The sequence below is a fragment of the Trichoderma evansii genome, assembly GCF_050947405.1.
Source record: "Trichoderma evansii strain SZMC 28006 chromosome Unknown GGI43scaffold_4, whole genome shotgun sequence".
Lineage (NCBI taxonomy): Eukaryota > Fungi > Ascomycota > Sordariomycetes > Hypocreales > Hypocreaceae > Trichoderma > Trichoderma evansii.
The window spans coordinates 60631-87352 of NW_028145202.1; the positions used below are offsets into that span (position 1 = coordinate 60631).

At 47.4% G+C, this 26722-nt stretch overlaps 9 protein-coding genes across 9 annotated transcripts; 5 read left to right on the top strand and 4 right to left on the bottom strand.

Moving 5' to 3' along the window:
• Nucleotides 1-2810: 2810 nt before the first annotated feature.
• Nucleotides 2811-5021, top strand: GGI43DRAFT_421069 (uncharacterized protein; the record flags this gene model as incomplete). The annotated part of the gene is made up of 2 exons (XM_083207894.1): nucleotides 2811-3949; nucleotides 4001-5021. The coding sequence occupies 2 exons, from the start codon at nucleotides 2811-2813 to the stop codon at nucleotides 5019-5021; spliced, it is 2160 nt and encodes a 719-aa protein (XP_083063026.1).
• A 1003-nt stretch (nucleotides 5022-6024) lies between these two features.
• Nucleotides 6025-8481, top strand: GGI43DRAFT_421070 (heterokaryon incompatibility domain-containing protein; the record flags this gene model as incomplete). The annotated part of the gene is made up of 3 exons (XM_083207895.1): nucleotides 6025-6076; nucleotides 6406-6756; nucleotides 6806-8481. 3 exons carry the CDS (start codon nucleotides 6025-6027, stop codon nucleotides 8479-8481), a joined length of 2079 nt encoding a protein of 692 aa, XP_083063027.1.
• Nucleotides 8482-9551: 1070 nt separating this feature from the next.
• On the top strand, nucleotides 9552-10894 carry GGI43DRAFT_397314 (uncharacterized protein). Its single transcript, XM_083205091.1, has 3 exons — nucleotides 9552-9768; nucleotides 9848-10507; nucleotides 10576-10894. The coding sequence occupies exons 1-2, from the start codon at nucleotides 9752-9754 to the stop codon at nucleotides 10473-10475; spliced, it is 645 nt and encodes a 214-aa protein (XP_083063028.1). The 5' UTR covers nucleotides 9552-9751; the 3' UTR covers nucleotides 10476-10507; nucleotides 10576-10894.
• Nucleotides 10895-12277: 1383 nt separating this feature from the next.
• GGI43DRAFT_380911 (uncharacterized protein) lies at nucleotides 12278-12660 on the top strand (the record flags this gene model as incomplete). The annotated part of the gene is made up of 2 exons (XM_083203045.1): nucleotides 12278-12519; nucleotides 12597-12660. The coding sequence occupies 2 exons, from the start codon at nucleotides 12278-12280 to the stop codon at nucleotides 12658-12660; spliced, it is 306 nt and encodes a 101-aa protein (XP_083063029.1).
• Nucleotides 12661-12933: 273 nt separating this feature from the next.
• On the bottom strand, nucleotides 12934-13442 carry GGI43DRAFT_397324 (uncharacterized protein). Its single transcript, XM_083205092.1, has 3 exons — nucleotides 13171-13442; nucleotides 13065-13116; nucleotides 12934-12979 (listed from the first exon to the last, which is right to left on the bottom strand). Exons 1-2 carry the CDS (start codon nucleotides 13343-13345, stop codon nucleotides 13088-13090), a joined length of 204 nt encoding a protein of 67 aa, XP_083063030.1. The 5' UTR covers nucleotides 13346-13442; the 3' UTR covers nucleotides 12934-12979; nucleotides 13065-13087.
• Nucleotides 13443-14566: 1124 nt separating this feature from the next.
• Nucleotides 14567-16739, top strand: GGI43DRAFT_280991 (saccharopine dehydrogenase (NADP+, L-glutamate-forming)). The gene is made up of 7 exons (XM_083201227.1): nucleotides 14567-14919; nucleotides 14989-15023; nucleotides 15078-15125; nucleotides 15182-15463; nucleotides 15532-15552; nucleotides 15600-15676; nucleotides 15740-16739. Exons 1-7 carry the CDS (start codon nucleotides 14909-14911, stop codon nucleotides 16607-16609), a joined length of 1344 nt encoding a protein of 447 aa, XP_083063031.1. The 5' UTR covers nucleotides 14567-14908; the 3' UTR covers nucleotides 16610-16739.
• A 473-nt stretch (nucleotides 16740-17212) lies between these two features.
• Nucleotides 17213-19068, bottom strand: GGI43DRAFT_421072 (uncharacterized protein; the record flags this gene model as incomplete). The annotated part of the gene is made up of 3 exons (XM_083207896.1): nucleotides 17213-17501; nucleotides 17563-17839; nucleotides 17922-19068. The coding sequence occupies 3 exons, from the start codon at nucleotides 19066-19068 to the stop codon at nucleotides 17213-17215; spliced, it is 1713 nt and encodes a 570-aa protein (XP_083063032.1).
• A 2748-nt stretch (nucleotides 19069-21816) lies between these two features.
• Nucleotides 21817-22749, bottom strand: GGI43DRAFT_380914 (UbiA family prenyltransferase; the record flags this gene model as incomplete). Its single annotated transcript, XM_083203046.1, has 1 exon — nucleotides 21817-22749. The coding sequence occupies one exon, from the start codon at nucleotides 22747-22749 to the stop codon at nucleotides 21817-21819; it is 933 nt and encodes a 310-aa protein (XP_083063033.1).
• A 972-nt stretch (nucleotides 22750-23721) lies between these two features.
• GGI43DRAFT_397330 (GMC family oxidoreductase) lies at nucleotides 23722-25895 on the bottom strand. The gene is made up of 2 exons (XM_083205093.1): nucleotides 25447-25895; nucleotides 23722-25392 (listed from the first exon to the last, which is right to left on the bottom strand). The coding sequence occupies exons 1-2, from the start codon at nucleotides 25648-25650 to the stop codon at nucleotides 23806-23808; spliced, it is 1791 nt and encodes a 596-aa protein (XP_083063034.1). The 5' UTR covers nucleotides 25651-25895; the 3' UTR covers nucleotides 23722-23805.
• Between the last annotated feature and the right edge of the window lie 827 nt (nucleotides 25896-26722).

Below are 26722 nucleotides of genomic sequence, written 5' to 3' on the forward strand. Positions count from 1 at the left end.
TTATGCCGTTGCGCGCGCAGACAGCTCGAGGATGGGTTGATGTTTCGCAGCCGGTCGGTGCTCTCGATGTCTTGAGGAGGTCTGGAGGAGGGGGAGGGGTACAAGTCAGTAGCTGGCAAACTGGCGGCAGCGGGTGTTAGGCAGCAGGTATCTTTACTTTAGTACTAGACGCTGTTGATACTTTGGTGCTAAGTCTAGGAAGCTCAGACTTCTTGATAGCGGGGTGCTCAGCGTCAAGCGCCGCGGTACTATTTTATTGCAAGTCGATAGATGGCCTCTAAGGGGTGTCTCTGTGAAGGAAACGTCGCCAGCGCAAAAATGCCAGTGACGAGTATAAGTTCAAATCCAAGGCTGATGACTGCGCGGATCGCAAAGGGGAAGAGCAAGAAGAAGAGTGAAAAGAAGAGCAAGAGGGAAAAAGAATGACACTTGGCTGGAGAAAAAAAAAAGGTGTGGCTTGATACTAATACTACTTGCGACTACTAGGGGCGACGAAGCGTTTATCTCCTTTCCATCGATTCACAACGACTTGTGATTTGGTTGCCCTATCGGGAGCTCCAGCAGCGGGTCGTGGTCCCTTGTCGGCCGTGTCTCGCTCGAAGCTTGTTCTACGGATTTCTGGCGTTATTAACAATGACTGGGGCCCGTATTGCCGTGTGTAGGTATCATTCAAGCATTCGGAATACGGAGTTTTGCAAGGTTTATTCGCAGCCAAGGAAGCGTGCCATTGGATGTGGCACGCAAGGAGAGGGCCGAGTCTATGATTGGCACACGTGCAACGCCGTCAAGATTCTCACCACCTCAGCCCGCACACAACCACTACGAGGCATTCACACCCAACTAGATGCCACTCTATTTAATCACATCACGTCCAGAAATTCACTCAGAGGGCTTTTTCGGAAACGCCTCTCGGGCCGAATAAAGTCTAGGCATTTGCCTGGAGATGCAGTCTCTATGTTTGCCTACAGAAGTCTAGCCACGAGCCGGTACCGCACCGATTTAACCTTCAGCTCTGAGAGATATGAGAAGCTGTTCCGGGCTAAAGACAAATGCTGGTAACTTTGGCTTACGAAATGCTAATGAAACGAATCTCTCCAACAGCCTGGGCAGTGGAGAAGCACTAAGCAATTCCAACGCAAGCGTCTCGGGGACTGAATTACGGGCCAGGCTCATGACAGCTCGTGAAGCTGCACTTACACAAGACCCAGAGAACACGTATTAGCGAGGCTGTGACTGGGCCGCCGGCGGAGATACTCCGTATGGAGCAGATGGGCGGGGGAGCGCCATTGTCTTTCCCCCAGGCTTGTAAACACCACCCCTTTTTTTCGTTGATGGGAAAAGGAGCTTGTTCAGGAGAAGTCTGTCCGTGCTAGCACTGGCGATATATTTAGCACTTCTTGTGCTCATACGCTACCTGAGATAAGCGGCGGTGTACGAGCATGTGACTTATATGAAAATTAATTTTTAAATTGAGTCCTTTCAGCTTCCGGGTTTAGGAGCTGAGCCTCTTGGGAGCTGGACAGTAGTAGCATGCGTGACATGTTGCGGGCGGATATTTTGCACCAGCTCGGCATAGTGCCAATTTGCCCAGCTGTCCTACCACCTCAAGAAAACTCTGAATTAGATGCATGCAGGCTATATTACTCCGTACCTGTCATCCATTTGCAGTGCTGCTACTATGAGTACCCATAGTAGTGGGTAGTACTGCCGAATCTGCTGTTACTTGTCCCTGGCAGCCATGCGGGAAAAAATGCGCTGCTAATGACGCAGTAACTGCCTTACCCACTGGGGCAGAATATCAATGTCTAACCACCAAACGAGATGCGCTTCCAACTTCTCGGGCTTGTCATAGCTTTCATAATTTAGTCATTGATTAAGCCCCTTGCTGCAGCAGCTATGATACCACTATTATTTAGCAGTTTAAGCCACGTAGAACTTTCAGCGCCTTGTAAAAATCTATAGAATATTTTCACATGCTTTTCTAAGGCGCTACCAACCGTTACCCACTCCATCCCGCAAAGATGTGGATGCGAGTGACTTTTGTTGACCATCCACAGTCCAAGCAGCAAAAAATGTCGCGCGTCATGATTGCGAAAGCCAGGATTGGCCAGCATCTTGCGGCTGTCGATACACGCAGAAACAGATCTGCGGATAGCGGAAACTTCTTGGCTTGTCGCGGAGCGCTGGAGCAGTGGTGAAGCATGATTGTCCAGCCTGCTTCCTAAAACGAGGCCAGTGAATCGCCTGTTAGGCGACTACGTCAACCTTACGAGTGCATTTCAGGGAAATTAGAACGACATTTCCAGCTGGCTTAACGTGCCAAGTCAGATTAACGGCTTTATATCTGGCTAACTAGAATTGGTGCTGCTACTTGAATAAAATTCATTTGGCTGTTGTTGTACTCCGTACCTTGTAGAAGTCTCGTGTAAGATAACCTTACGCGTACAGGCGTATGAGTAAATAACTTGAAGAACAAGCCCAGCAAATACCAGCCAAACCAGTGGTCAAGATTGCACTGAGTCGATTAGATGGATTGCATTCAGAATAACAGATGAAAGTATGACGGATTTTATCGTTCTATAACGAAGCACGCTGGATTGCATCTGGCAGCTTGGTACAATGAAAGAGTCTACCCTATAATACGCGTCGTTGAGTGAAAATCACGTGACATGTATCAAGTATCCTCCCGCAATCTTTTTCTCGCTTCTTCTCGGTATCGGCGTCACCTCGCTTCAACAACCCACAACATCCGGGAATCCGCCGACAATCAGCCATCGCGAGAACTGACCTCGCACATCGCTCCAACCGCCATGTCGGCATCTCCACCACCGTCGCCGTCACAGCACGCAACTGCCCACGCCTACGCCAGCAACGGGCTGGAAATCCTGCAGGCTGCCAGTGACGCTGCTCAGGCCATCCAGAACCACCATCCTTTACAGAATGCCGCCGCTGAAGCTGTTGCTCAGTCCCATGCCGTCGGGGTGCCCATCGCCCCGGCGCCAGAGCTGCGGATGCCCTCGCCCCAGCTCCAGCAGCAGCATCTCGTTGCTGGGCCTGGGGGCGTCATGAGAGATCCCACCATCAATCCCAAGCTAACGCGACTTCGACGCGCCTGCGACATGTGCAGCATGCGCAAGGTGAAATGCGACGACTCTAACATGCCTTGTCGCCCTTGCCGCGAGCTGGGTGTTGACTGCACCTTTAACCGAGAAACTAAGAGACGTGGGCCACCAAACAAACATGCCGAAGCTGCCAAAGCGGCCAAGAGGACTCGCATGGAGACAGCCGTGGCGCCTCCTGGGTTCCCCTCATCTCCTTCGCCTCAGAATGCTGCCAAGACGCTCATGACCATATCCACTGATGGCGTGTTGGATGCAGAGGCGATTGCGCCAATGCCTGTACTGGAGCTTCTCGTGGATGATTTCTTTACATATATTCATCCGCTTGCCCCATTCCCCCACGAGCCAACATTCCGTCAGTCTTTTGCGAACCGAGAGGATCGAACGAAACCCGAGTTCCTGGGACTTCTCGCTAGTATGATTGGTGCCTTGGCCGCATCATTTCCACGGAGCGCCAGAGAACATCTCAAGGCCCAGCACAGCACACATCTTTTCCCCAAGGCCATAGTCATGATTGAAAAATGTCGTGACATTGCCCTCCTCACGCGCGGAAGCAGATGGGTTTTGAAACAACCAAAGACTTTGGACGATGCTGCTACCAGCTACTTTCTCGGGCTGGCATCTGGTTATACTTTGCAATGGAATGCATCTCGCCAATTCATGGCCGAAACTCTGACACTCCTCAGAGAGCTCGGCTTCAGCAGACCCAAACATCCTGGAGAACTTCCTACTTTTGGAAGTGACAATTTTGCTCCTGACCCAATGCCGTTCAGCCACGTCAAGGATCAGATTGGCAAGCGCATCTTCTGGTGCCTACTGCTAGGCGTTCGGTAAGTCTTCTTCATCATACTGGAAACCAACTGAATGCTAACTTCCTTCAGCTCCTTTTCGCAGCTTGGCGCATCTCATACAGACATTGTCATTGCCCCATCAACACCCAGTCTCCCCTACCCCGCATATCCTGAGAATGTTGATGACATTTGTGTTCTTGCGAATGAAATCATCCATCAAGCGGAAGGCAGTGTTACGCTTCTCACAGGCTTTCGATTTGGTATTGACATTTACACTACCATGAATGGCGTCGTCAGCTTGGAATTGGCGTATGGCATGAGCACTCTTCCCTGGGCTGATCAAAGACTTCTCTTAAGAGATGGTCTTTTGGCTGCAAAGAGTATCATTGATAACCTGCCACCGGAACTCCAGCTAGGCAACCCTGGAGACGAATCAAATCCATTGGCTGCCATGGAGGAATCCGGCCTCCAGTATGTTCCACCAGTCTGGCCAAACACGCAGCCACCGCACGATGTACGCAACATCATCAAGAACCAGCCCATGAGACGTCGACAGCTTCAATACGAGATTCAGAAAGCTAATATTTTTGTCTCACAACTCGCCACGCGATCGTATTTTGTGGAGCTGTACTTCAATCTAAGAGACGTTCATCTCAGCGAGCAACAGCAAACCCTCGAAGTTGAAAGTACGAGCGAAGAGGAAAAAGCTATTCAGGATGCGGACGACAAAGAGATTTTGGAATTTATGTCTGCTGAGAGAGAAATCATTGTCCAAAACCTCCTGACTGTGCTGGGGTCTATCTCACAGCGAAATCTTGAGCCGAACGGAGGGTCTCTCATCAATAAAATCCGCCAGGTCGCTTCCACGCTGCTGAATGATGCTCCTGAAAGGAAAGGCCCGTTTGCCATCAAATCAGAAGAGGCGTTGTCGCAGCTACTTGATATATTAGTCAAGCTTGAAAAGACAGGACCTGTTGGAGAGACCACACGAGCACTGGACCCACTTCAAATGACTGCAGAGGACGAAGAGGAAGAACTGAGACATTGGGCTGACTTGAGAGAATATCAGCTGCGTTTCGCTGCAAATGGAGGCTTTGCCGGCGACTTGTAAGATTTATTTATCCTGATTGTGGGCTACTTTTCTGCCTCGACCTCACGGGCAATTGACTGGGCAGCATCACAGAATGCATATCATCGCCCTATATCCTTGATGCTATGTAACAATATCCGGAGTTGAGCAAAAGTTGTGTTCGGAATAAGAAATAAGGCATGGCTATAACGCTAATAAGAATAATATTTACCTCGCTCTCTTTTACGTGATCCCTGTTACGTTTGTCGTCTATCTTCAAAATCCTGACCAGTTACTATGTTACTTGAGCTAACATTGATAGTATAACAAAAAGAATCAAGACAAAAAAAAGTGCAAAAACATACAACAGCCGGTGTTCGCCAGTGGTCACCCACCTGACTACTAATCTGCCGGTTAGTGGCTTGTCTATGGGGGAGCAGACGGGACCCCGAATTCTCCACTACCTATGGTCGTATGTGTTTGGTTAAATCTAACATTTGCTTATATCTACACTTGGAGCTCGTAATGATAAGAAAATTCGCAGCATTTTTTGTCTTGTGGTATACAAAACAGCAGGTATTTAAAGAGAAAGAGAAAGCTGGCTAATCTAGACGCAAAAAATCTGTGCTGGGAATTCTAATTTGGCAATCACACATATTTCCTTTTTCTTTGGTGATGTAAATAGAAGAACGTCTGAATGAGGTTACGGGCCTTGACCCTACCTAGGTAGACTTGGCAATCAATCTTTTCCTGACTCTCACAAAGCATGAGGGGCACACATTCTATTGTTTCCCTCTTATTTCCTCTTTTCTAATCTTATTTTTGGCTGGTTCCAGGGAAGTTGGAGGTTGACATGTGGAGGTTGACATGAGGTACCTATTCACTAATAAGTTCAAGTCATCTGAACCGCATCAAATATTGGGCTGTTGAGCTCAGAGCTTCCTCAATTACCGAGAAGAGATTCATTCTGTTTCCGCCTTGGCCGAGAGAAGAAGTTACGCCGGTCTTGGATATTGTAGCTCAGGAACTGCCACTTGTTTCTCATATGGTTGCAGCCGAAGCTGTCGTCCACGAGTCTTATGTGCCGTATATTAGATGTAAACATGCAGTAATGCGTTGCTTTCCCAAAACGGCTCGAAGGATCACTATATCCCCGCGCGGGGCGCGCCGCACCGTCCCGTCCCGATCTACTCAATGCCATCTTGAACGGCACACACGCATGGCTTGGCTCGTAAAGGTTGATCGTGGGCACTGCAGGGCAACCTCCGTCTTACCATCCATCTTTCTCAAAACACAGCCATTGACTCCTTAGTTTTGCGTCTTTTCGGTGCCTTTCCTGCATCAGTGAGTAAAGTAAATTGCGAACACATGTATTAATACTTTGAGTACTAATTAACCCGGCTCTTCACCGACTACCGGGATGAAGCTAAGTCTGACCCCAATAGCATCCGGTATCACATGTGGTACGAGCGTGGCGGATATGAGTATTGTCGGACTCGGCGTGAGCTCGAGCGTGCCGCTGTCTGCGGTTGCGTGTTTTGCAAAGCCGTTGCTTCTCGCGATCGCAAGTATCAGCAGCAACGTCACGAAGATGATTCGGAGGATGAGAGGGAGCTCTTCTTGGACGAGCAGCGCCCGGCTTGGTATCCGTCGGTTGACGAAGAGCTGGAGCTGAGCATCCGCTACAACTGGGTCGACAACGTTCTGTACATCTGGAGTAGGAGTGGGATTAAGTGGACCGGGGGTGACCTGTCATGGAGCATGTATGCCACACCGGGTAAGTTTATGCCTGGATCCTGGCTGTAGCGAGTTCATATTTATTGAAGCCTCCCCAGACGATCCAGCAGCCTCCGTCGTCCATTCGCAAGCACTGCTTCAGGACCTTGGGTCGCCCGAGAGCTTTACCGAGGCACGCGGGTGGATGGATGAGTGCCTCACCAGCCACCACGAATGTCCGGCACACCTGCCCGTCGATCTGCCCACAAGACTCATAGAGGTGTCTCGTCTGGGCGAGCCCGAATCTGCGCGTTTGTGCGAGACCAACGGGCAAAAAGGTCACTATTGCGCCCTTAGTTACTGCTGGGGAGGAGACCAGGTCCTCAAGACGCTTCGCGAACGATACGGCCGATATCAAAAGGAACTTCCGTACGACCAGCTTCCCCAGACCATCAAGGACGCATTTCAGGTCACGCGGAGCATGGGCCTGAGGTACATCTGGATCGATGCGTTTTGCATTATCCAGGACAGCGATGAGGATAAACAGACCGAGATGGCCAAGATGATGGGCATCTACCAGAAGACACAGTTCACCATCTCGGCGGCGAGTGCCTCGGCCGCTACCATGGGATTCCTCCAGATTAATTACCACGACCCCAGCATTGGGGCCTTCTACCACCCCCTCCGGGTGGAGGAGGAGGCTATGGGCTTAGTCCTCATTGCCGATAGCTCGCCGTCTTTTGCGAGCGTCGCCGCGCACCAGCAGCCCATTAACACCCGGGGCTGGACCCTCCAGGAAGCCCTGCTCACGCCCCGGCTCCTGATCTTCACCAACATGCACATGGTCTGGAAATGCCAGACCGGCTACCAGCCCGACTTCCACGCTACCTCCCGAGACGCCAACGAAAGGCGCCGCAGGGGAGATGGCCCCTGGGATTTTTGGTCCTCGCTCTGCGGCTACTCGTTTACGCCTCTCAAGGAGCTCGATGAGCTGGCCACCCCGGAAACTCCACAGGCCGGGAAGGCGTTCAACAGCCATGGAGACACTTATTCCACCTGGCACTTGATCCTGAACAAGTACACGACGAGGCAGCTCACCGAAGAAAGCGATCGGCTGCCTGCCATCTCGGCCATCGCGCAGGCCTTCGCCACCCATTTCAAGACCGAGTACTACGCCGGGCTCTGGGGTCGCTTCCTCGTGCATGACCTCATGTGGGAGAACTGGCTTTCCAATCCCAACGCCACAAAGTCGGGAGCCCCGTCGTGGTCTTGGGCCACCATGAAAAGTGAGCTTCAGTACGACAGCGGCAACACAGACTATGCCCGAGCCGAAGTCGTGTCGTGCAAGACCACGCCAGTGTCGGACAAGAATCCCTTCGGGGCAGTTACTGGCGGCGAGCTCGTCATCCGCGGACACCTAAACAAGCTGTGGCTTGATGCAGGCGAGGAAACCACACTGAAACTCTTCGACAACGACGGCACGGCCATTCCCGACACCGAGTTTATCAGCGATGGCGGGTCTGGAGACTGGAACCGGAGCCGCACCGCTGTGCTTTGCTTGGTCCTCGGCGACAAACCCGGGGCGATCATGCACAGGGACTATCCAAACTGTTGTCCGAATTATACAACCATGTGTCCTGAGTCGACACGGTGCCGGATGATGGTGCTCATTGAGAGTTCGGACCAGGACGGCTGCTATCAGCGGATAGGACTGGCCAAAGCAGAGACGTATAAGAGGCCGTGCTGGTGGGAGAGGTGCGAGAGGATGACGGTGGCGGTTATCTGATGGGCTTTTCTGGAATGCGAAGAGGTAAGCTAAGAAAGAGGGATTGTTCTCAGCGGCAGTGTCGCGGCCCTCGGCCGTTTGACTAAAATTAGTTGTAAAACTCACTCTCCGGTCTCCCTTTCGAGAGTTTATTGCCGCATCTTCTCACCACTGTTTGAGAGGCCTGGGCCTACATCCGGGGTTGAGCTCAGCCTCAGCCAAACTAAAGTCAAAGTCCGAAGCCAACATCCAAGGCCTGAGGAGCGAGACCGTCTTCAAAAGGTCTTGGCGTTGAGCTGGTTTGGGCAAAGTAAGCGCAGTTAATTCGATCCTACTCTGGGACAACCTGACGATAGTAGGAGCAAACACTCTTCATCTGGTATTGGAGAAGAGCTTTGTAGGCTCGATAATCCTAGATAAAATAAGCGATGTCGGTAAGGTTAGATTTCGTCGCTTGCGCAGGATTCCGGAGAACCTGGAGGCATGTTAGCTGAGCCAAGCCCGAAGGGGTCTTCGAAGGACGACTGCTTACTTGCAACCCAACGCAAACGTCGGCCTACGGAAGCGCAGCCTGCGGCACGCTTTAGACAGCCAGGTCAATTAATCCCTTAACTAACAGGTCAAAACCGGGAACGTCGCCTTTTCCGTTCTTAATCTAGACGCTTTAGAAATTCTCGCCTGGCCTTCCTCTACTAGCCTCCTCGCATACATGTATCGTTTGGTTAGGTTATAAAGCTTAGCCAAAATATCAGTGTTGGAGAAACGCCTGGGTTAGCTCCGAGAACTGTTTCTCACGTTTTCACGTATGATTTGACAAGCTGTGTATTGTCCGTCTTAAACTGCGTACCCCGTACTTTATTCCTCGATTCTGTAAACGCACTAAGATATAGCTTCTGGTAGTTACCCAAGTCACTCTTGTAAATATTTGACGTGCTTAGAAAAGATTTAAATTCTATATCATTTCTACTATATGTCCATTTGCATTATCTATTCCCGTTATAAGTCTGATGCCTGCGATAATGTTTATGAATGGGTGGCCTGTAGCGGGGGCGGGGCAATTGACATCACTTTGGACAAGTAAAGTTCGGAAGGCGGTATCTGGAGAGTTTCACAAAAATGGAGAGTGAGTCACTGTTTAATAAACAGCTCTTCTCCCTCTCCTATTTAATATTTTAATAGCAAACTAAATTTACATACAATTTGAACTCGGCAAGTCTATTTATCCTTGATATGTATATAATCATCCTACCACCTGCATCGATATCACCTAAGGCTTTGGGCGCAGACATTGATGAAGGACATGCCGCCGTAAGTAATTTTTCTTAGAGAAAGAGAAAGAGAACGAAGCACCTTTCAACCGTTTACTGCGTGCTGATATACACGGCAGAATTCTCCGCGTTGAGCCCGATCGAGTTGCCGAACCAGGCCCTCAAGTTTGTGGCAGAGTTGTTGTTCTAAATGGCTTCCCTGGCACAGGAAAATTGACCATAGCAACCAAAATGAAGGGCTGCTTTCCTGAGGATACAGTCCGTCTAGTCGATAACCACCTGCTCATTGATCCAGCTCAAGCCATTTACCCTGGCAGGGGTGCAGCACACTGCGAGCTACGCCAAAAGATTCGTGAAGTCGCTTTCGACGCCGTTCGGAAGATTGCCGAAGAGGGCAAAATGATTTTAATGACGGTATGTCTTGCCGATAACGACGCAGATACCAGAACTTTTGAAGAGCATATATCCATAGTCCGCAATACGTCTATACCTATCTACTGGTTCACTCTTAGATGTGACAGAGATGTTTTAGAAAAGCGTGTCACTAGTAAGGAACGGCGAGAAGGGAGCAAAAGCAAATTGACAGATGTTAATATCCTGCGTCAGCTTATGGAGGATCTTGAGCTTCTGAACCCGCGTCCAAGTGACTATGAGCCTGTACGGCTTATCACACAGACGATCGATGTGAGTGGAGCAGTAGAAAATTCAGTTCACCAGCTCCTACACGTACTAGAGCGCCACTATTGATGAGAGGATAGCTGTTTCGCCTCAATATAAAAGTGAGTAAAGATTGGCATCATTCCACAATTCTTCCCATTAGCGTAGCCGTTAATCCTACAATGTATAGGACCGAAAATCTCAGTATATCAAGATGTATAGCCAGTCTACTTTAACCCTCTGGCTTAGAACAGACCGAATCGAAAATATAATATCTCTCGAATTTTGACGAGCAGACGAGTTCAGAATGAATGTTAAAAGGACATATCGTTATTAATAGGCTCTTGCATGGAGTAGGCAAGACTGTTATAGTCGAGCTAACCCAAGACAAGACTCTGGCAGCTTCATGCTATCATAGTCAAAACCTGCCTGTCGAGTATTTGAGTTCTACTAGAAATGATCTTCATAGGGCTTGTTATATCGCCGCGATAGCCGTTTAACAAGTAGCTGTTCAGGGCAGTTAGCCACTTTGCAAGAATAGAGTTGATGTATCATTGTTGAGTTGTTCTTCAGCCATGTTAAAACAGATACCTTGAATTTAACGCAAAATTCTATTTCATTGAATGCTATGCGCCTCAGAACTGATCATTGGATGCGCCCACATGGTTCACTGTCCAACCACGTGCCTGTGGAAAACTGGCCACCGGATTCATTCAAATGCTGGCTAAGATGCGTTAAGTCGGCGGCACAAAAAGCTTCAGTAGCTTCTCTTCACATCAATAATTGTCTTCTTTGGAAAATAGAAATCTCTCCAAATTCTGACTGGTTTGTACTTCATATAGCACTTATGCCATCATCCCTAGCCTCTAATCACCCCACTTTTCATCGAAATACAATAGAACAACGAAAATGTTAATTCATTGTAGAATATGTAAAATAAATAGAAAACTGACAGCGGTGTCGGCTGAAATGGAGCCTGAAAGCCCGATAAGCCGGGGTAATTTGAATTATCGGTGGATCGCCTTCTTTTTGAAAGAGGCATGGTTCTCGAAGTGGCCTGATTTCTTCCCCACTGCAGGTGTCAAATCGGAGGCGACAACCCCGATTTGGGAATCGAGCACAAGGCATACCCGAAAGAACCCCTATTATTACCGGGGTGGAAGTACCTAGCAGGGAAGTTTGCATCGGGCAAAAACGCACGATGCGATGGAGTACGAGGTATTCCGTGCTACTGGGCTTTACCGCATGGCGGATTGCAAGGGCTATCCCGATGAATGTGAGCATGTGATTGTCCAACACCCTTACTAAGACGAGTAGAAGAGGCAAAAAAATGACGAATAAATATATGTACTATATATATTTTGCTGTAAGGTGGGGATCCAGACGAATGAGACGAGTCTGGAGGGACATAACAAAGTGTGGTAGTCGGCCTACTCCATAATACTAGCAGTACATTAAGAAGGAGTTTCAGTCCCACCCGCCCTGGAGAAAAACGTAATAAGTGACAGTTATTGTTCGGCTTTTTCTTCTTCTTCAAAATTTTCTCAAATATTTTTTATCCTTCTTACATTCTCTTGAGTACCCTCGTTCCCCTTTCCTGTCCTGCCATATACCTTCTAATCACAGCACCAACTCTATTATCTCTCATATTTCTTCCACCATCTAAAGAAGGTGATATTTTACACTTACCGACCAATCATCCGTTTTCACCCGAAACGCCTGAAAGAAAAAAGGATCGCGAGCATTAAAACACGCACTCGCGTATCTGAGCCAACTTCGCCCATACGGCCTCCCGCATACATACATCTAGAGCAGAACAACTACTACTTACCACTTTTGCTCCATATACTACAACAACAGTCTACCATCCGCTCCCCCTACACCGAAGCAATATGCGACTCACACGCGCCATTTCCCTCACCAACTTCATGGTCGCCAGCTCCGCGCTCGGCTTCCAAGTGTTTGTGCTATACCCTTGGCATAAAGAACTGGACGCCGGCTTCGAAGATCTTAAGAAAGAACATCTCAAAGTCCTCGATGTAGTCGGAAAGAACATCACGGAACAGCAGCGAAAGACCTTTTCCAACAAGTTCAACGAGTTGAAGCAGGAAAGCGCCCGACGATGGTGGTGGATGTAAAATATACCCATCCTTGAATGGACACAGAGACAAGATTCTCAAACGAATCTTGTTGTCTGATGGCGACGAAAAGAGCGAGCTCCCAGAGCCGTAAGAGATACGTGGAGGAGCTCATCGATCCTACAGATTTACACTGATGAAAAGATTTTGAACCCGAGCGACATTTATTAGATTTGTCAAGGCATCACATGCGTCTTGCTATAACCCTTTTCTGCGAGTTTTTTTTTTTACTGCGTTATGCTTTCGATAATAGATAGATGTATTATACTTCCGCAGTCATAGTGTTCTTTATACAATTTTTTTTCTTTTTTTTATTGTAGGTATCATTTGCTCACATGTGCTGTCTCTATAAGCCTCGAATATTCCGTGCGATTATTATAACCTTTATATATACTATCACATGACATTTTCTCAACTTGGTCTACTCATTTTGACTGGCTTAACGGTCGTGAATAGCTCAAATAAGGCATGTTAATGCCTCGTAGAATAGTACAAAAGAGTTATATTTTGGAAAGACTGGCTTATTGCTAGTAAAACTTACCAACAAAGTCATGCCACTATCAATTACATGTCAAGATGAATAGATGTATCCACTGATACTAGTTGTCAGCCCAAATACTCTCCCAAATTTGGAGCGTTCAGCGTGCCTAACCATCTACCAACATGGCCCTGCCGCTCATGAAAGAGCTCATCCAGGAACTCAAGTATGTAATGCCGTTTGTGATCTTCGGGCTGAGCAAACCGTTTCATCGCTGTTCGGTGTATTCCTTGATCAATAAAGTATTGCAGCTCTGGCCCCATAGTTTTCACAACGGGCGTCATAGTTAGGCCAGGGCAAGTGGCATGAATACTTTATTCTTATTGTTATACGTTTTTAGAACTGTAAAGTTTCAGATGTTCTAGTATAGACCTCTAAAATCCAAGAAGAGTAAATGTTTCTCCATTATGAAATGCTAAAATCTAGAGAGTTGTCTTCGTGTGGACTGCGGACTAATACAAGCTGGCTATTTTAGTAGGCAAATAGCGTAATCTTGATACGGCAATTGTAGCGCTTGGCCATAGCGCATGCTAAGATATTGTAGGGATCCCTGGCCTAAAAGGTGGTATTAAGCAAGCCGTATTGTAAGGCTTTGGGCCAATGACTGAGGAATACTCGGTTCAGAACCACCCTCTCAAAGGCCAATGGGCTTATCGAAGTTTGAAGAGAGAGCTTCATGCCATAAACAATATGATTACCGAATACTTTCAGAGTTAAGTGCTGGGTAGCAAGAAAGTAGCGCAATATATCATACGATATAGCACAGAGATTAGACGCACAAAATTTGTCCTTGCAGCTTCTTCCTGCATCCAGAGAGTAACATGCACCACGGTTAATGTGAGTATGAGAGGAACTGGTAAGTTTACACTCTTAAATTACATATGGGGTACTTATGGAACGCCCAGAGCATTTTTATTCTGTTTTTTGGAGACATATTTCAGCCAATTCTTCAAATTTCAGCTGGCTTTAACTATGTTGACGTCGCTAGTCAATTATCCATGAGTTCAATAGCAGGCATTTAGATATTTTCTTTAACTGGTAGGTAGCTACATATGTAGTTATAAAGCCAGCATCAAATTTTCTATTATTAAACTTTAACATTTGAAGATACTTGGAGAGATATGTTTACCCGAGTGACAAGAAGGATGTAAGGCATTTGACTGAATTTGACATCACTTGCTTCATGGTCTATATAGATAGTTATAACATACAAGCAGGGACCTAAGCATATCGAATTATCGTTGAGCTTAACAAAGCAAAAATGAGTCATACCGGCTACCGCGAATCGTTAAGGTGAGGAGGCTCTAGGTAGCTTAGATAAAGAGCAATCTTTTTTCAGCAGCCACTGGAAGTGCTATGAGATTTTGTTTTTCCTTGTATAATAAGTGCTTGTAATTCTCACATAAGTCACTTGATAAACGTCCATCACCCCGCAGCTCTACCCCACCACGGGAGGAAAAAAAACAATGATGCAATGGGCAAGGGCATCCTTTTTGATACACCCTGGAATCAATACTGTATGTGAAAATTGACTTACAATCACATCGGCAATGGCCCTAGCGTAGCAGCTTTATCGCGATAATCCACATAATTCTTCAAGATCGATTCGCTGCTAAGCTTAGTCAGAAAGTACACTTAATCTGCGTTGGTGCGAAGAATTGAGGAATTGCACTGTATGCTGTCATTGGCTTCGAGTCTCTCGGCGTGACTCTGCCCCGCGCTCCGACATCGCTATAGTGCAAAATTTGGCCTCGAGCTCTAGTTGATATAAACTCTCAGCTATCACAACTATAGCTGCCAATTGAGCGCGCAACAAGCTTCTACAATTGACAATCGCAATATTCAAAATGGCGCAACAGTGCGTATTATCCTGGGAACAAAATTGACTGCGGTGACTGGCGTTGCTGACCCGGTTTGCGGCGGATAGATCTGTGTTGATGCTCGGCGCGGGCTTCGTCACTCGTACGTAGCTCTTTATCCTCTATAGAGCGCAACAAAGCTAACAGAATCAATTAGGGCCTACACTTGATGTCCTGACTGATGCTGGCATCCCTGTCACTGTTGGTAAGCTTGTGATTTTCTTTCTACTTTGTTTCGACACGCTAACCGATTGTGAATAGCCTGCCGAACCCTCCAGACTGCTCAGGGTCTTTCCGCTGGCGTGAAGCTCGCGACGCCTATTTCGCTCGATGTTACTGACCCCAAGGCTCTGGATGCCGAGGTCGCCAAGCACGACTTGGTCATCAGCTTGATTCCTTACACTTTCCATGCCACCGTCATCGAGTCTGCTATTCGAAACAAGAAGAATGTTGTGACTACGAGCTACGTTTCCCCGGCCATGATGGAGCTGGACCAGCAGTGCAAGGATGCCGGAATCACTGTCATGAATGAGATTGGTCTTGGTATTTATATTTACTCACCTATGCTCCCTAAATGATTCTGAACTGACCATGTCGCTTTCTCCGATTAGATCCTGGTATTGATCACTTGTGTAAGTCAGTTTGTCTAGCTATCATTACTTTGCGCTAACCTACTCAGATGCCGTCAAGACCATCGATGAAGTCCACCAGGCCGGCGGCAAAATTCTTTCTTTCCTCTCGTACTGTGGCGGACTTGTCAGTGAACACTATTTTAATACGTCTTCCTACTTCCGTTACAGAGAGCTAACTGCATACTAGCCCGCACCTGAAGCCTCAGATAACCCTCTGGGCTACAAATTCTCTTGGTCTTCTCGCGGTGTCCTACTCGCCTTGAGAAACGCTGCTAAGGTCTACCAGAATGGCAAGGTTGTTGAGATTGCTTCCAAGGATCTCATGGCTACTGCGAAGCCCTACTTCATCATGCCAGGATACTCCTTCGTCGCTTACCCTAACCGTGATTCTACTCCCTACAAGGAGCGATATAACATCCCCGAGGCCGAAACTATCATCCGTGGTACTCTAAGATACCAGGGCTTCCCCCAGTTCATCAAGGTTCTTGTCCAGACCGGTTTCCTGGAGGAGACTCCCATCGAAGCCCTCAAGACCCCTATTGCCTGGAAGGAGGCTACCAAAGCCGTTCTCGGCATCTCTTCTTCCGAGCCCAAGGACCTGGAAGCTGCCATCGTTTCGAGAGCCGAATTCGACTCTGATGAGGACCGTGAGCGAATCCTCTCTGGTCTCCGATGGATTGGCATCTTCTCTGATGAGAAGATCACTCCTCGTGGCAACTCTCTCGATACTCTGTGCGCCACTCTCGAGCAGAAGATGCAATATGAGGAGAATGAGCGCGACATGGTCATGCTCCAGCACAAGTTCGAGATCGAGCACAAAGATGGCTCTCGCGAGACTCGTACTTCCACTCTAGTCGACTACGGCAACCCCAAGGGTTACTCGAGCATGGCATTGCTCGTGGGTGTGCCTGCTGCTGTCGCTGCTAAGCAGGTCTTGAATGGAACGCTGTCGGAGAAGGGTGTCCTGGCTCCTATGACCGCTAAGATTAACAATCCCATCATGAAGGAGCTCAAGGAGAAGTATGGTATCACGATGATCGAGAAGACTGTTCTGTAAATAAATAGCTTCAAAAAGAATCAAAAAAGGAATAAAAAGGGGAAAAGAGAGATAAAAAGAACACGGATATCTTGGATCAATAAAAAGTGCCTACTTCTGCTGGCCTTTCTCACGGCCCTACAATTCGCCCACCTGATCAGTGATTCATTTAGTGAAGAAAGCCAGCTTCATTTTATGCATAAGATAACACATTAGTATAAGATCAAAGAGTAAAGATGCTGGCCTGGCCGTCTTAAACTACCTAGGTACTGAAACGTTTACCTGCTGCAGAAACATAGGCCTAGCTGTAGACACCAAGTAACCAGAACCGGGTTTAACTAGTTCATAATGTTTGTTGTATCATTTAAAATCGTATTTTCTTCCTTCTATGGGTATAATATGAAACACTCATGGAGATTTATTATTATGAAAGACGTATATAAATAACTTGCGCTGCACGTTTTGAGTGCTTGTATCAGATTTTGCACTAATCTTTTTAGATGTAATTATCTGCGATAGAATTAAAGGGCCAATCATTCATACTTTGAGTTCGCGTTTAACATCTTAAAATATATATTCTTAGCTATCTATGTACGTGAAGAAATATACCCCAGAATAATGTACTTACGAGACAGGACACAGTTGCCCAGTAACGCTGTCTACTGTCCAGTCGTCGCTTCCAACTGCTGTAAGACCGTAAAATGTGCTTGACGGATCGTATTTGTTCTTAATTGACTTGAGAGTCTGGTAGTTGTCACCATAGAAGACGCTTTGGAAATTAGGCTGATGCATATTGGCCTCGTTCAGGTAGGCACCCTGGATAGGTGACAGAGCCTCCAACTTAGGTATCAGGACATTTGTCACATTATTTTGGGCGTATATGTTGTTCTGGAAGTTAAGCGGATCGTATGGACTGTAAAGAAATGTAAGTAAGTGCAAACCATGCAAGTGATGTGAGCTATTTGGTAACTTACACTCCGATGACATTGCTTGTAATGGACGACCGCCAGACAGAGTTGACGGAATTTGGAACCTTTGTGCCATTACTGACGTTGATGTTCACACCAGAGATGACAGCACCGGCCTCATTAATGAATCGATACGCGTTTACCAAAGCAGTGGCGCTTGACTGGCTTTCGAGCAACGTTCGTGGGATAAGACGTCCGCCAATATTATATTCAGTAACGTTAGGAGGAGGATTGTACGCGTTAAAGCTATCCAAAAATGTAGAGAATTGGTCGATGTGGAAGACTGTCATCAAATGTATTAGACTCACATGCGACGGTTCAATAGCCTACACACACCGAGATGATGGTGAATGAAGAAGACTTACCGTAAGTAATGTTTTGCTTCTGTAGATAGCTCAGAGTAGGGTTAAAAAGTGTCTGCAACTGTGCTTTGCTTACACCAGGAGCATTCACAGGCTGTACAAGGAACAGTCCATAAGCAAGCAGGTAAACAACGGTAGCGCCAGTGTCAACAATACTGGGTAGTGTCGTCAGGAATGTTTGGACGGCTGCGTAGAAAGCGTCATCAGATATTCCCTGGTTGGTAATTGTAAGATTGGCGGCAGAACTTGGCATATCAGGGTAAGCTCGAACGGTCATGGACAGAACAGCAGCATAAGTTCCACCACCACCGCCAGAGAGAGCCCAGTAAAGATCGGTGTTCTGAGAAGGAGTAGCAACAAGATGCTGGCCGGTGCTAGTAATGACCTCCCATTCGAGGACCTGATCGGCGGCAAGGCCAAACTTGCTGGCCACTGGTCCATGTCCACCACCCTGACTGTAGCCTCCTGCATAGCCAACTGTTGCTCCATCTCCAGTAACAACAATTAGACCGTTATTATGGGCAAAGGTTTGGGCTTCAAAGTTTTGGACGCCAGCACCGACTTTCAGCGCTTTGCCTGTGTAGTAGCTTTGCTTGTAGTTGACGAGTGAGATATCCTTGAGAAAATGAGTCCAGAGAGCCAACCCACCAGTCCCTGAGGACTTGCCGTAGTAGTCATGTCCTGTGTTTCGAATTACTAGACGGATGTTATTCTGTTGTGCAAAGTTGATGGTGGCCAGATAGTCGGAGCTAGAGCTAGCATTGACGGCATATTGGACAAGGGTACCAATAACACACTGCGCACTAGGTGCTGTAAATGGATCACAGCTGACGTTGGCGAAGAACGGCGCCATGGGATCGGAGGAAGACGCGATGTGCGTGGCAGGATAGTCCCACACGGACCTCAATGCATTACACTTTTGAGCGTTGTAGGAGCCAAAGGCAGAATCATGGCAGACACTACCGATAGGAACTGTGGCTATAAGTCGGCCCCCTACTGTTTTATTGAAGGCAGTCCACTCTGATTTGGATGGCCAGCAGGGATCTGATGGTAAGCAGCGGCAGCTCGGCTCAGTGACACAAGTCGTATTGACGGCAGCCGCAGATACCAAAGCCGGCACAATGGCTAAGAAGGAGATAAGCCGAGTCATGTTGAGAACTTTATAAGAGTTCAATGTGTTGCTTTGAGCCTCTGTCTTGAGTTGAACAGGGACAGCTGCCGGCTGGACCTGGAATATATAGTAGAGACTACAAGGTAGCTAGAGTAGAAGATCTCGAGAAGAAGTATTATAAGCAAGGAATATTCCATGACACGAAAAGGGAGTGCTTGCGGGTCATGGGGAGGGATCCTTAGCCCGGCAGCTAGGGTCATAGCTGCGTCTGCATCTTCTTGACGGGGCCATGTGGAAACCACGTTTTGATTGTCCACTAACGCTATACAGCAACTAAGTCGAGCCACACCGTTCAGGTGGTCGGCCATTCATGTCGCGCCATTGTCAAGGCATGGGTGTAGAGGGTGCATCGCTTGCTCAGCTTGCTCAGCTTGCTCAAGTCTGGATTCTGGGACGGAATGCGGCATGCCACGCGCATTGTCGTTTTGTTGTGGCCAGATGCCAAGTGAAAATGGAGAGACTGAGCGAACCAAAAGGCATGTTGGCGACCATTCAGGTGAACCAGGGAGATCTGCATCAGCAACGGCTGAAAGATGGGTTAGAGCATGATCCACAAGAGCAAGGGACCAGGCCAGGTTGATTGGTGAAAAGAGCAGGCTCAATAAGGGAATGATACCGAACATTCAAAGAATTGAGTGGAAGATTAATATAAACCACGACACAGATAGTATATCTCTTAGAATTGCTTATACATATTTGTCTTATTCGTCTAAATGCTATCCAGGCATTGCGTAGGCTGGAAAGCAGCAAATGAAAGAACCCAAAAAGTCGTAAACTCGATTACTACATTGGTCAAAAGAGTAAACAATATATTGAACGAGATACTCAAAAGAATTAACATTATACTAAAAGCGGAATTCTTACAGTGCTACATATCTGATCCACCATCAACACTTACTAACTGCTTTATTTGTAGATGAAATAATATGCGGGGTGAAATGCAGGCTCACACTTCCTGTAGTAGTGTTAGGATTCCTAAGTAGGATTTCCATGTGGTGCGTTCTGGAAGCTATCATCGCGAGCAGGTCTAATACGATTTGAGTTTTGAAGTTAGTGGTGCTTCTCAGTACCATAACAAGATACCCTCGCCATGGGTTAGGTGCACATGCTAGTATTGCTATCTCGGCCGCACTGCGTATAAGTCCTACTCTGCCTATGAGCTTACAGTTGTATCCATTGCCTTAGTAGCCATAGTGCTCTTTGACATTGCCTGGATAGGGGCTCTTGCGGCCCCTGTGTATGAAATGCTGTTTCTATTCTTTATCAAAACTTGCTCGTGCAAAGGCATTCAGGAAGCGGTAGTTAGAGGCATAGCATTTAATAGCTCTTCCTTCTGGGCTTACAAGCATCGAATAGTATGTGCAGCGGCTAGATGAGAATGAAAACCCCGCATTTTTACCAGACAAAGGCTACTCTTACATACGGTAGATCTATTGTGCAGACAATTTTTTTCTATGCGACCTATCATGTGAATTTTCTAATACTACTTTGTCAGTTTCAATAATACTGGTGCCTGCTCAACCGAACACTTTGACAGTTTTGCGCTGTGATGTCGGCCAACCGCATGTAATACTAGCGTCCGTGCTCGGTAGCTTTTCAGGTAATGAATTGCGCACTAACACCATCTGCAAGCTACGATGACGCCCCGCCGTTGCAACGGTGAGATATCAGCCCTTGCTTTGCGGTACGGCAGGGTGAGACTGTCCGTTACCCACGGGGGATGCCTTAAGTGGAAGGTAACTGGCCGGATTCGAAAGTCGCTTATGCGCAAAGCAATGCAGGCACTTCTGCGTGTATTAGTGACAGGCTTCTATTGGGCGCTCTACTGGAATTCATTCCGCTTCTTGTCACTTAATAGACGATGAATGACGACTAGGTAGTCTAGCTTCTCTACGCTTACATCCCACTGTTGTATTATGTGCATTGTATCTTTCAACGAACTTACGAACAACTTACGAAGCCAAGTCAGTGTTGCATTGCATATTTCTCCAGATGATTCTTAGTGGAACCTGAAAATGGCACAGAGACGCGCAGCCCCCGTGTTTGACATTGAAAGAACTTCCGTTCCTTGTCGTATTGGCCACGGGCTTGCACTAATACTGCACTATATCCATATCCTTGCCTATATTACATTCTGTGGTCTCGAACCAAGTCTCTTGAGCGATTTTAATACAAGCAGTGAAGTACCTAGATATGCGGAAGTAAAAGTTTACTATTGGATCTTTACCTCATACGTCTCGGACCGTTGTACGGTATGAGAATACAGACACGTGCTTATCTGCCACTTGTACCCCTTTTGCCATCTAGAGATAGGTACGAAACGTAAACTCGGAGTGCCCGATCTTCTATGCCAGTTTTAGTTACAGAGGTGAGAATAATAGTTACATTACAACTCTCAATAGTTTATGGCTAGCAAAACCAGCATTGTCATCCAAAAATGTTATTCTCATAACTATCTACAGAAATATAACAGATTGATATATAAAAAACTCTCTATTAAATTGGGAGAAGGTTATAGTTACAAACAAGAAGAAGAACAGCAATAAATGAAACCTCTTTCGCTAACAAGTACAATTTTCGACCCATAACAAGTTACTAAATGATGAGGAAGTCATAATGTGAGTTCCGTAGCTGTATATGGAAAATATTCCACAAGTTGTCGTGGGAGAGCCTAGACAACTAGATAGTTGCCAATGGTTCTTGCTTATGGAACTCCTATCAAACGAGTTACAGTGCGGCAAACAGTGGCATAGAATAGAGACACATTGTCCAAAAGCACCATAGCTTCCAAGATTGGTCATCTGCCTTAACTGTTTGTCGCAATAAGACGTTCGCGGCAACAGCGCCTCCAACTATCAATGGCAAAGGATAGGCCCAAATCTCAAGTTTCCAGAAGAAGGGACAGACGAAAGACCATACAGCAACAAAAACGGCCATAGAAATGCGCGAGAACTTCTCTCCCAGCAGCAATGGTATGGATAAGCGTCCCCGTGTTCGATCTCCGTCCTGGTCCTTGAGATCTTGCACCTGCATGGTGGTAAGGATCATTCCGCTGATGATGGAGATCCATGTCAACCCGCCCTGGTTGACAGTCGTATGTGCCCCGAGCGCAATCTGCAGTGAGCCATGGTTGAAGAAGCCATAAGCAATGGATATGATCAGATCTCTAACGACCTCGTCTCCACCTTTCAGGTCGTTATAAAGCCATGTAAGAATCAGTATAAAGACTCCCTCTCTCCAAACGCCAAGATAGTAGTTGAGAGCGAGAGCAATCGGAACTGCAACAAGCATAGACCGCCTGGCCTGCTCTCCGGTGACTTTGCCGGATGGTATCGGCCGCCACGGTTTGTTTATCAAGTCTTCCTTTATAGATTCTTCCGATCGTTGGTTCGCAAGGTCGAAGATCAGGACATTGTACCAGTTGAATGCAATGACCATGGGGAACGCTTGAGCCAGTTGCCAGAGTGAAGGGGCTTGTCCATCAGCAAGATGGAAGGCTGCCAGAGCTCCCAACATCCCAAACGTTGTGTTTGGGATGACGAATGTTGGAAAGTTACTTTCTGTAAACTCCCAGATCAGGTACGGAATGTAAAAGATTGCAGAGAAAGCGGTAAGCTGACGCCTCCCATTGGGATATACGATATCCTGAACCTTTTCCATTGTGAAGGAGCCAGTGATCAAGATCTTGATGATTTGGTAAAACTGAACAAAAATCGAAAGGTTTTGACAATCTCATTTGCCGACTTTAATTCAGTAGGAGAGTGAGAAATATAGATGGCATATCCGAGAGATAAATCTCTGAGTATATACTTCCACCATGGAGCAAGGCATACTTTGAGTGTGTCACAGGACGGCCTTGCTCCCTTTCTCGGCCATGTTACTTAACAATGCTTACATTAGAGAATTCTAGTCTTGGTAGCATTTTACAACAAGTCTAATCATATTGCCATCTAATTTTCGTCTGTTCTTTGGCAGCGAGGGAACACGTTGTGGAGTGGTTGGACTCGCCCACTACTTTCACACCCTCTCATCAACTTCACAATGTTACGGAAGACGCAACATATAACCGCTACCCGCGCCGCAGAGCTTATTTTCTATACTAAATTAGGCAAAAATGACAACATTGCGCAAATATAACCCAGGTACTTTTCATTTTTGATATAGTTTGCTTTGCGTACTTATTAACTAAACAGGCCAACTGTACTGCTGTTCTATTTTGGAAGGCTATGCTGTATGGCCCACGATACCGGCACTAGCTACTATCCAGCATCATGAAAGATGATCATCCCTCCGAAGTAAGCTGTTACTAGTACACGCTTGTGGTTGAACTAATACCGCTAGCACTTGACGGGTGAGTACCGCGCCGTCCCTTGTCTGGCATGGCGGTGTTTAGAGTGGAGCTATTGTGTGCAAAGGCATTCTTATCTGGTATTACATATCCTGGTGCTCGGTACTTTTAATTATTGACAGGGGTGCTCCGGGGGTGTTTCAAAGATACTCCAGGGAAGCTTCTCTATGCGGCTCGCGCGCCTATGGCAGTGGGTTGCAGATGCACTCTCAGATCAAAACGGCTAGCAGAACTCAAAACTATGTGATATGAAGCAGTATTGTACGGGACTTGCACTTCAAGCATGTTCAGATCATCTTCATTTGCCGGATCTAACGGCTCTTCTTGTATAAGTCTACATACAAATTGCTAGCACCAGTACTAATGCTCTAGAGCTCACCCTTGATAATGCTTGCAGCATGCTCGGCCACACCATACACAGTCGCTTGAGGATTAGCCTTTGGAGTCAGCGGGATTATGCTGGCATCGGCAACGCGCAGGTTCGGGCATCCGTAAAGTCGGAGCTTGGAGTCTACTACACCCCCCAGCTCTTTAGCCATCATGGAACAAGTTCCAGTGAAGTGGTGTGCGCCCACTGTAGTTTGACGCAGGTAATCTTTAGCTTGTTCGAGGCCGGTCTCCGCGGCCAAAAAGTTTCTGGCAGATTCTGCTGCCGTGTTCCTCTTCCCACCAACTTGGAGGTGGCTGACCAACGGCTCGGCTTTGGCGATGGACTCAATGAAACGGAGATGCCGCGCAAGAACCTCGATATCCAACGGATGAGAAAAGTACCGAGGATCAATGTCCAGCTCAGTCGATGTCGACGAAGCAGACTTGATATGGGTAGATCCTCGTGAAAGTGGGTGCGTAAGCATTAAGGCAATGGAGAAATACTTTTCGGTTCCCGCCGGTGGAGGTGCCATTGTTCCATCTTGGTTGAACGACGCATAGCCTGGGAATGACATGAAGTAGCCTGAAGGCTCCTCGGTGGAAGTGAGAACCGAGCGCACAAAGTCGGCTTGGGCTTCCGCAAAGGAAGTGTTTCCGCCGCTGCCAGGGGCAATGTACTTCGCAATAAGCTTCTCAACTTCAGCCTTCCCTTCGGCGGACTGAATGTCCGGGAATGGGAGTTGAGCTGCGGCATTGGTGCCACTTCTTGCAAATGGACCCAGTTGCTGCCCATAAGCGACCATGGCAGCTTGAAGAGCCGTCGGATCCTGGCGTGCGAGGCCATCCATTGTCTCCTCGCTATCGAGAGCCTGGAAACTAAGACCACACAACGGGTGGTTCTGCAAATTCTCTCCAACATTAGGATTGTCGATGACAACCTCAATGCCCAATTTAGTCAAGAGGCGCGCATCACCAACCCCAGACAGCTCAAGAATCTTGGGGGTGTTAATTGTGCCCGCTGTAAGAATAATCTCAGCGCCGGTAGCAGTATGATCTGCACCATCCTTGGTATACCGGATGCCCTCGGCTGTGACAGCATCGCCGTTTTTGGTGAATAGAATCTTTTCAACGGCAGCTTTCGTCACAATGGTAAGATTCTCTCGGTCACGAGCAGGCTCAAGATACGCATTTCCGGCGTAGCTCCTGGTCTTTGTGGCTGGATGAATAGTATCGGCAACAAATATTGGTCCACAGGTCTGGTCGGTGTAGGGATTACCGTCTTTGGTGAATCCCAGGGTGGCTATAGTCTGCTGCCAGGTTTTGGGCCATTGATTGTCTGTATCCTTTGGGAAGCTCAGCTGGAGTGGTCCAGAGCCACTGGTACCTGCAGCCGGCCCGGAGGTCAAAGTGTACGATTTAGCCTGTGATTTGGAAAAGCTCGCCCAGTCCCAGCCGGGGTTTCCAAGCTTGGCCCAGGCGTCTACGTTGGCCTTGGTTGTGAGTGTAAATGAAAGGCCATTGAGAGCGCTTGAGCCACCAAGGAGTCGACCTTGTGGGAATGCAATTTCACGATTATTGAAGCCAGCCTGATGTGATTTTGGTCAGTAGCAAGTAATTGTTAGTGGCCGCTCAGCTCTTACCTGAGGGACTGTCTTGAACTTCCAGTCTGCATCTGTATTCAGCAGCGTCGGCCACATAGCGGGAACCGACAAACGTGCATCCGCGGTAAGATCCTCGCCTGCCTCTAGGACAAGGACCCGCTTTGACGAATCTTCAGTCAGACGTGCGGCGAGCACTAAGCCTGCAGTTCCGCCCCCAACAATGATGTAGTCGTAGCTAGACATTTTGATTTGGATAGGTGTGGTGTCTAAGATGATTGAGAAAGTGTTTTTTCGTGTCGGCCAGAAGTTTGCAGAAGAAATAGCAGCTTCTACGGATAGCTATTTCGAGCTACGGCTTTCACGGAGTTAGACGGTTGCTCTTTACCTCCAACTTGAGCGGATGTTGGCGGAGTGATGTTTCTGCGAAGAGACAAAGCTCGGCCATTCCTCCTGCATTCGTCTCATCTATTCTGACGCTAGTATTGCAGATAGCTTACCTCCGCCACTATAGAAGTGGTTGCATGATCCTGAAGGCTGTATGATCCTTGTAGCCGCACAGACACAGCCTATTCAATGACCAACAATTATATACTATTTGTAGTCAAGTGATAGCTGCATGCAACTTCATCTGATGTATGAAGTTGTATGGGTACATACTAGCGGGTATGTACGACAGGGGAAACGCAACTCGTAAGGCCAGCTGCGAAGTCGAGGTTACAAATTGCGTCAACGAGGCTTAGCTTGCGTCTATGATTGGCCGTGCGTTAAGCGTGTCGATATTCTATCATATTCTGGGATTTGACAATAGCGTCTGCATGGGACCCATATAGTATCTGCGGAGTAATATGAGCCCTGCCAGGCTAGGAGATACTAGCCGCATCTAGGGACGCTCTGGCCGTACCCCGTAGATCAGTCAGAAAGCGTAGCTCAACTTGGCAGCTATCAAGGTACTGTACTCCGCAGTAGTATTCTACTTTTAGTTTTCATGTTTACGAGATGGGCCAATATCACAAAGATCTACAAGTCGGATCCCTAAACTTCCGCCGGCACCTTTTATCTTCATGCTGTCAGCCTACTATATGCCGTGTCATTGCCTGTCACACCACGAGTACAAGCGCTACTACTCTGTGACTATGCGCATTACCAACATGCAGCTGTCTAGCGAGTTCTCCTATCAGCAGGATCCACTAGTATACTGTAACCAACAGACGGAACAAAAGGCTCAAAATAACAAATTATGAGTAAACAAAAAGCGTCCGGGCTATATCGGTGGATTTATGGGATGATGCGAAGCAAGGTTATGAAATTAGCTAGT

Coding starts and splice junctions, on each gene's coding strand:
- GGI43DRAFT_397324 (XM_083205092.1), bottom strand. CDS start 13,345: ATGACGCCCGTTGTGAAAACTATGGGGCCAGAGCTGCAATACTTTATT. Junction 13,117..13,170: donor CCATGTTGGTAGATGGTTAG/GCACGCTGAACG, acceptor AACTAGTATCAG/TGGATACATCTATTCATCTT.
- GGI43DRAFT_280991 (XM_083201227.1), top strand. Junction 15,464..15,531: donor CATGAATGAGATTGGTCTTG/GTATTTATATTT, acceptor TTCTCCGATTAG/ATCCTGGTATTGATCACTTG. Junction 15,677..15,739: donor TCTCGTACTGTGGCGGACTT/GTCAGTGAACAC, acceptor ACTGCATACTAG/CCCGCACCTGAAGCCTCAGA.
- GGI43DRAFT_397330 (XM_083205093.1), bottom strand. CDS start 25,650: ATGTCTAGCTACGACTACATCATTGTTGGGGGCGGAACTGCAGGCTTA. Junction 25,393..25,446: donor AGTTCAAGACAGTCCCTCAG/GTAAGAGCTGAG, acceptor AAATCACATCAG/GCTGGCTTCAATAATCGTGA.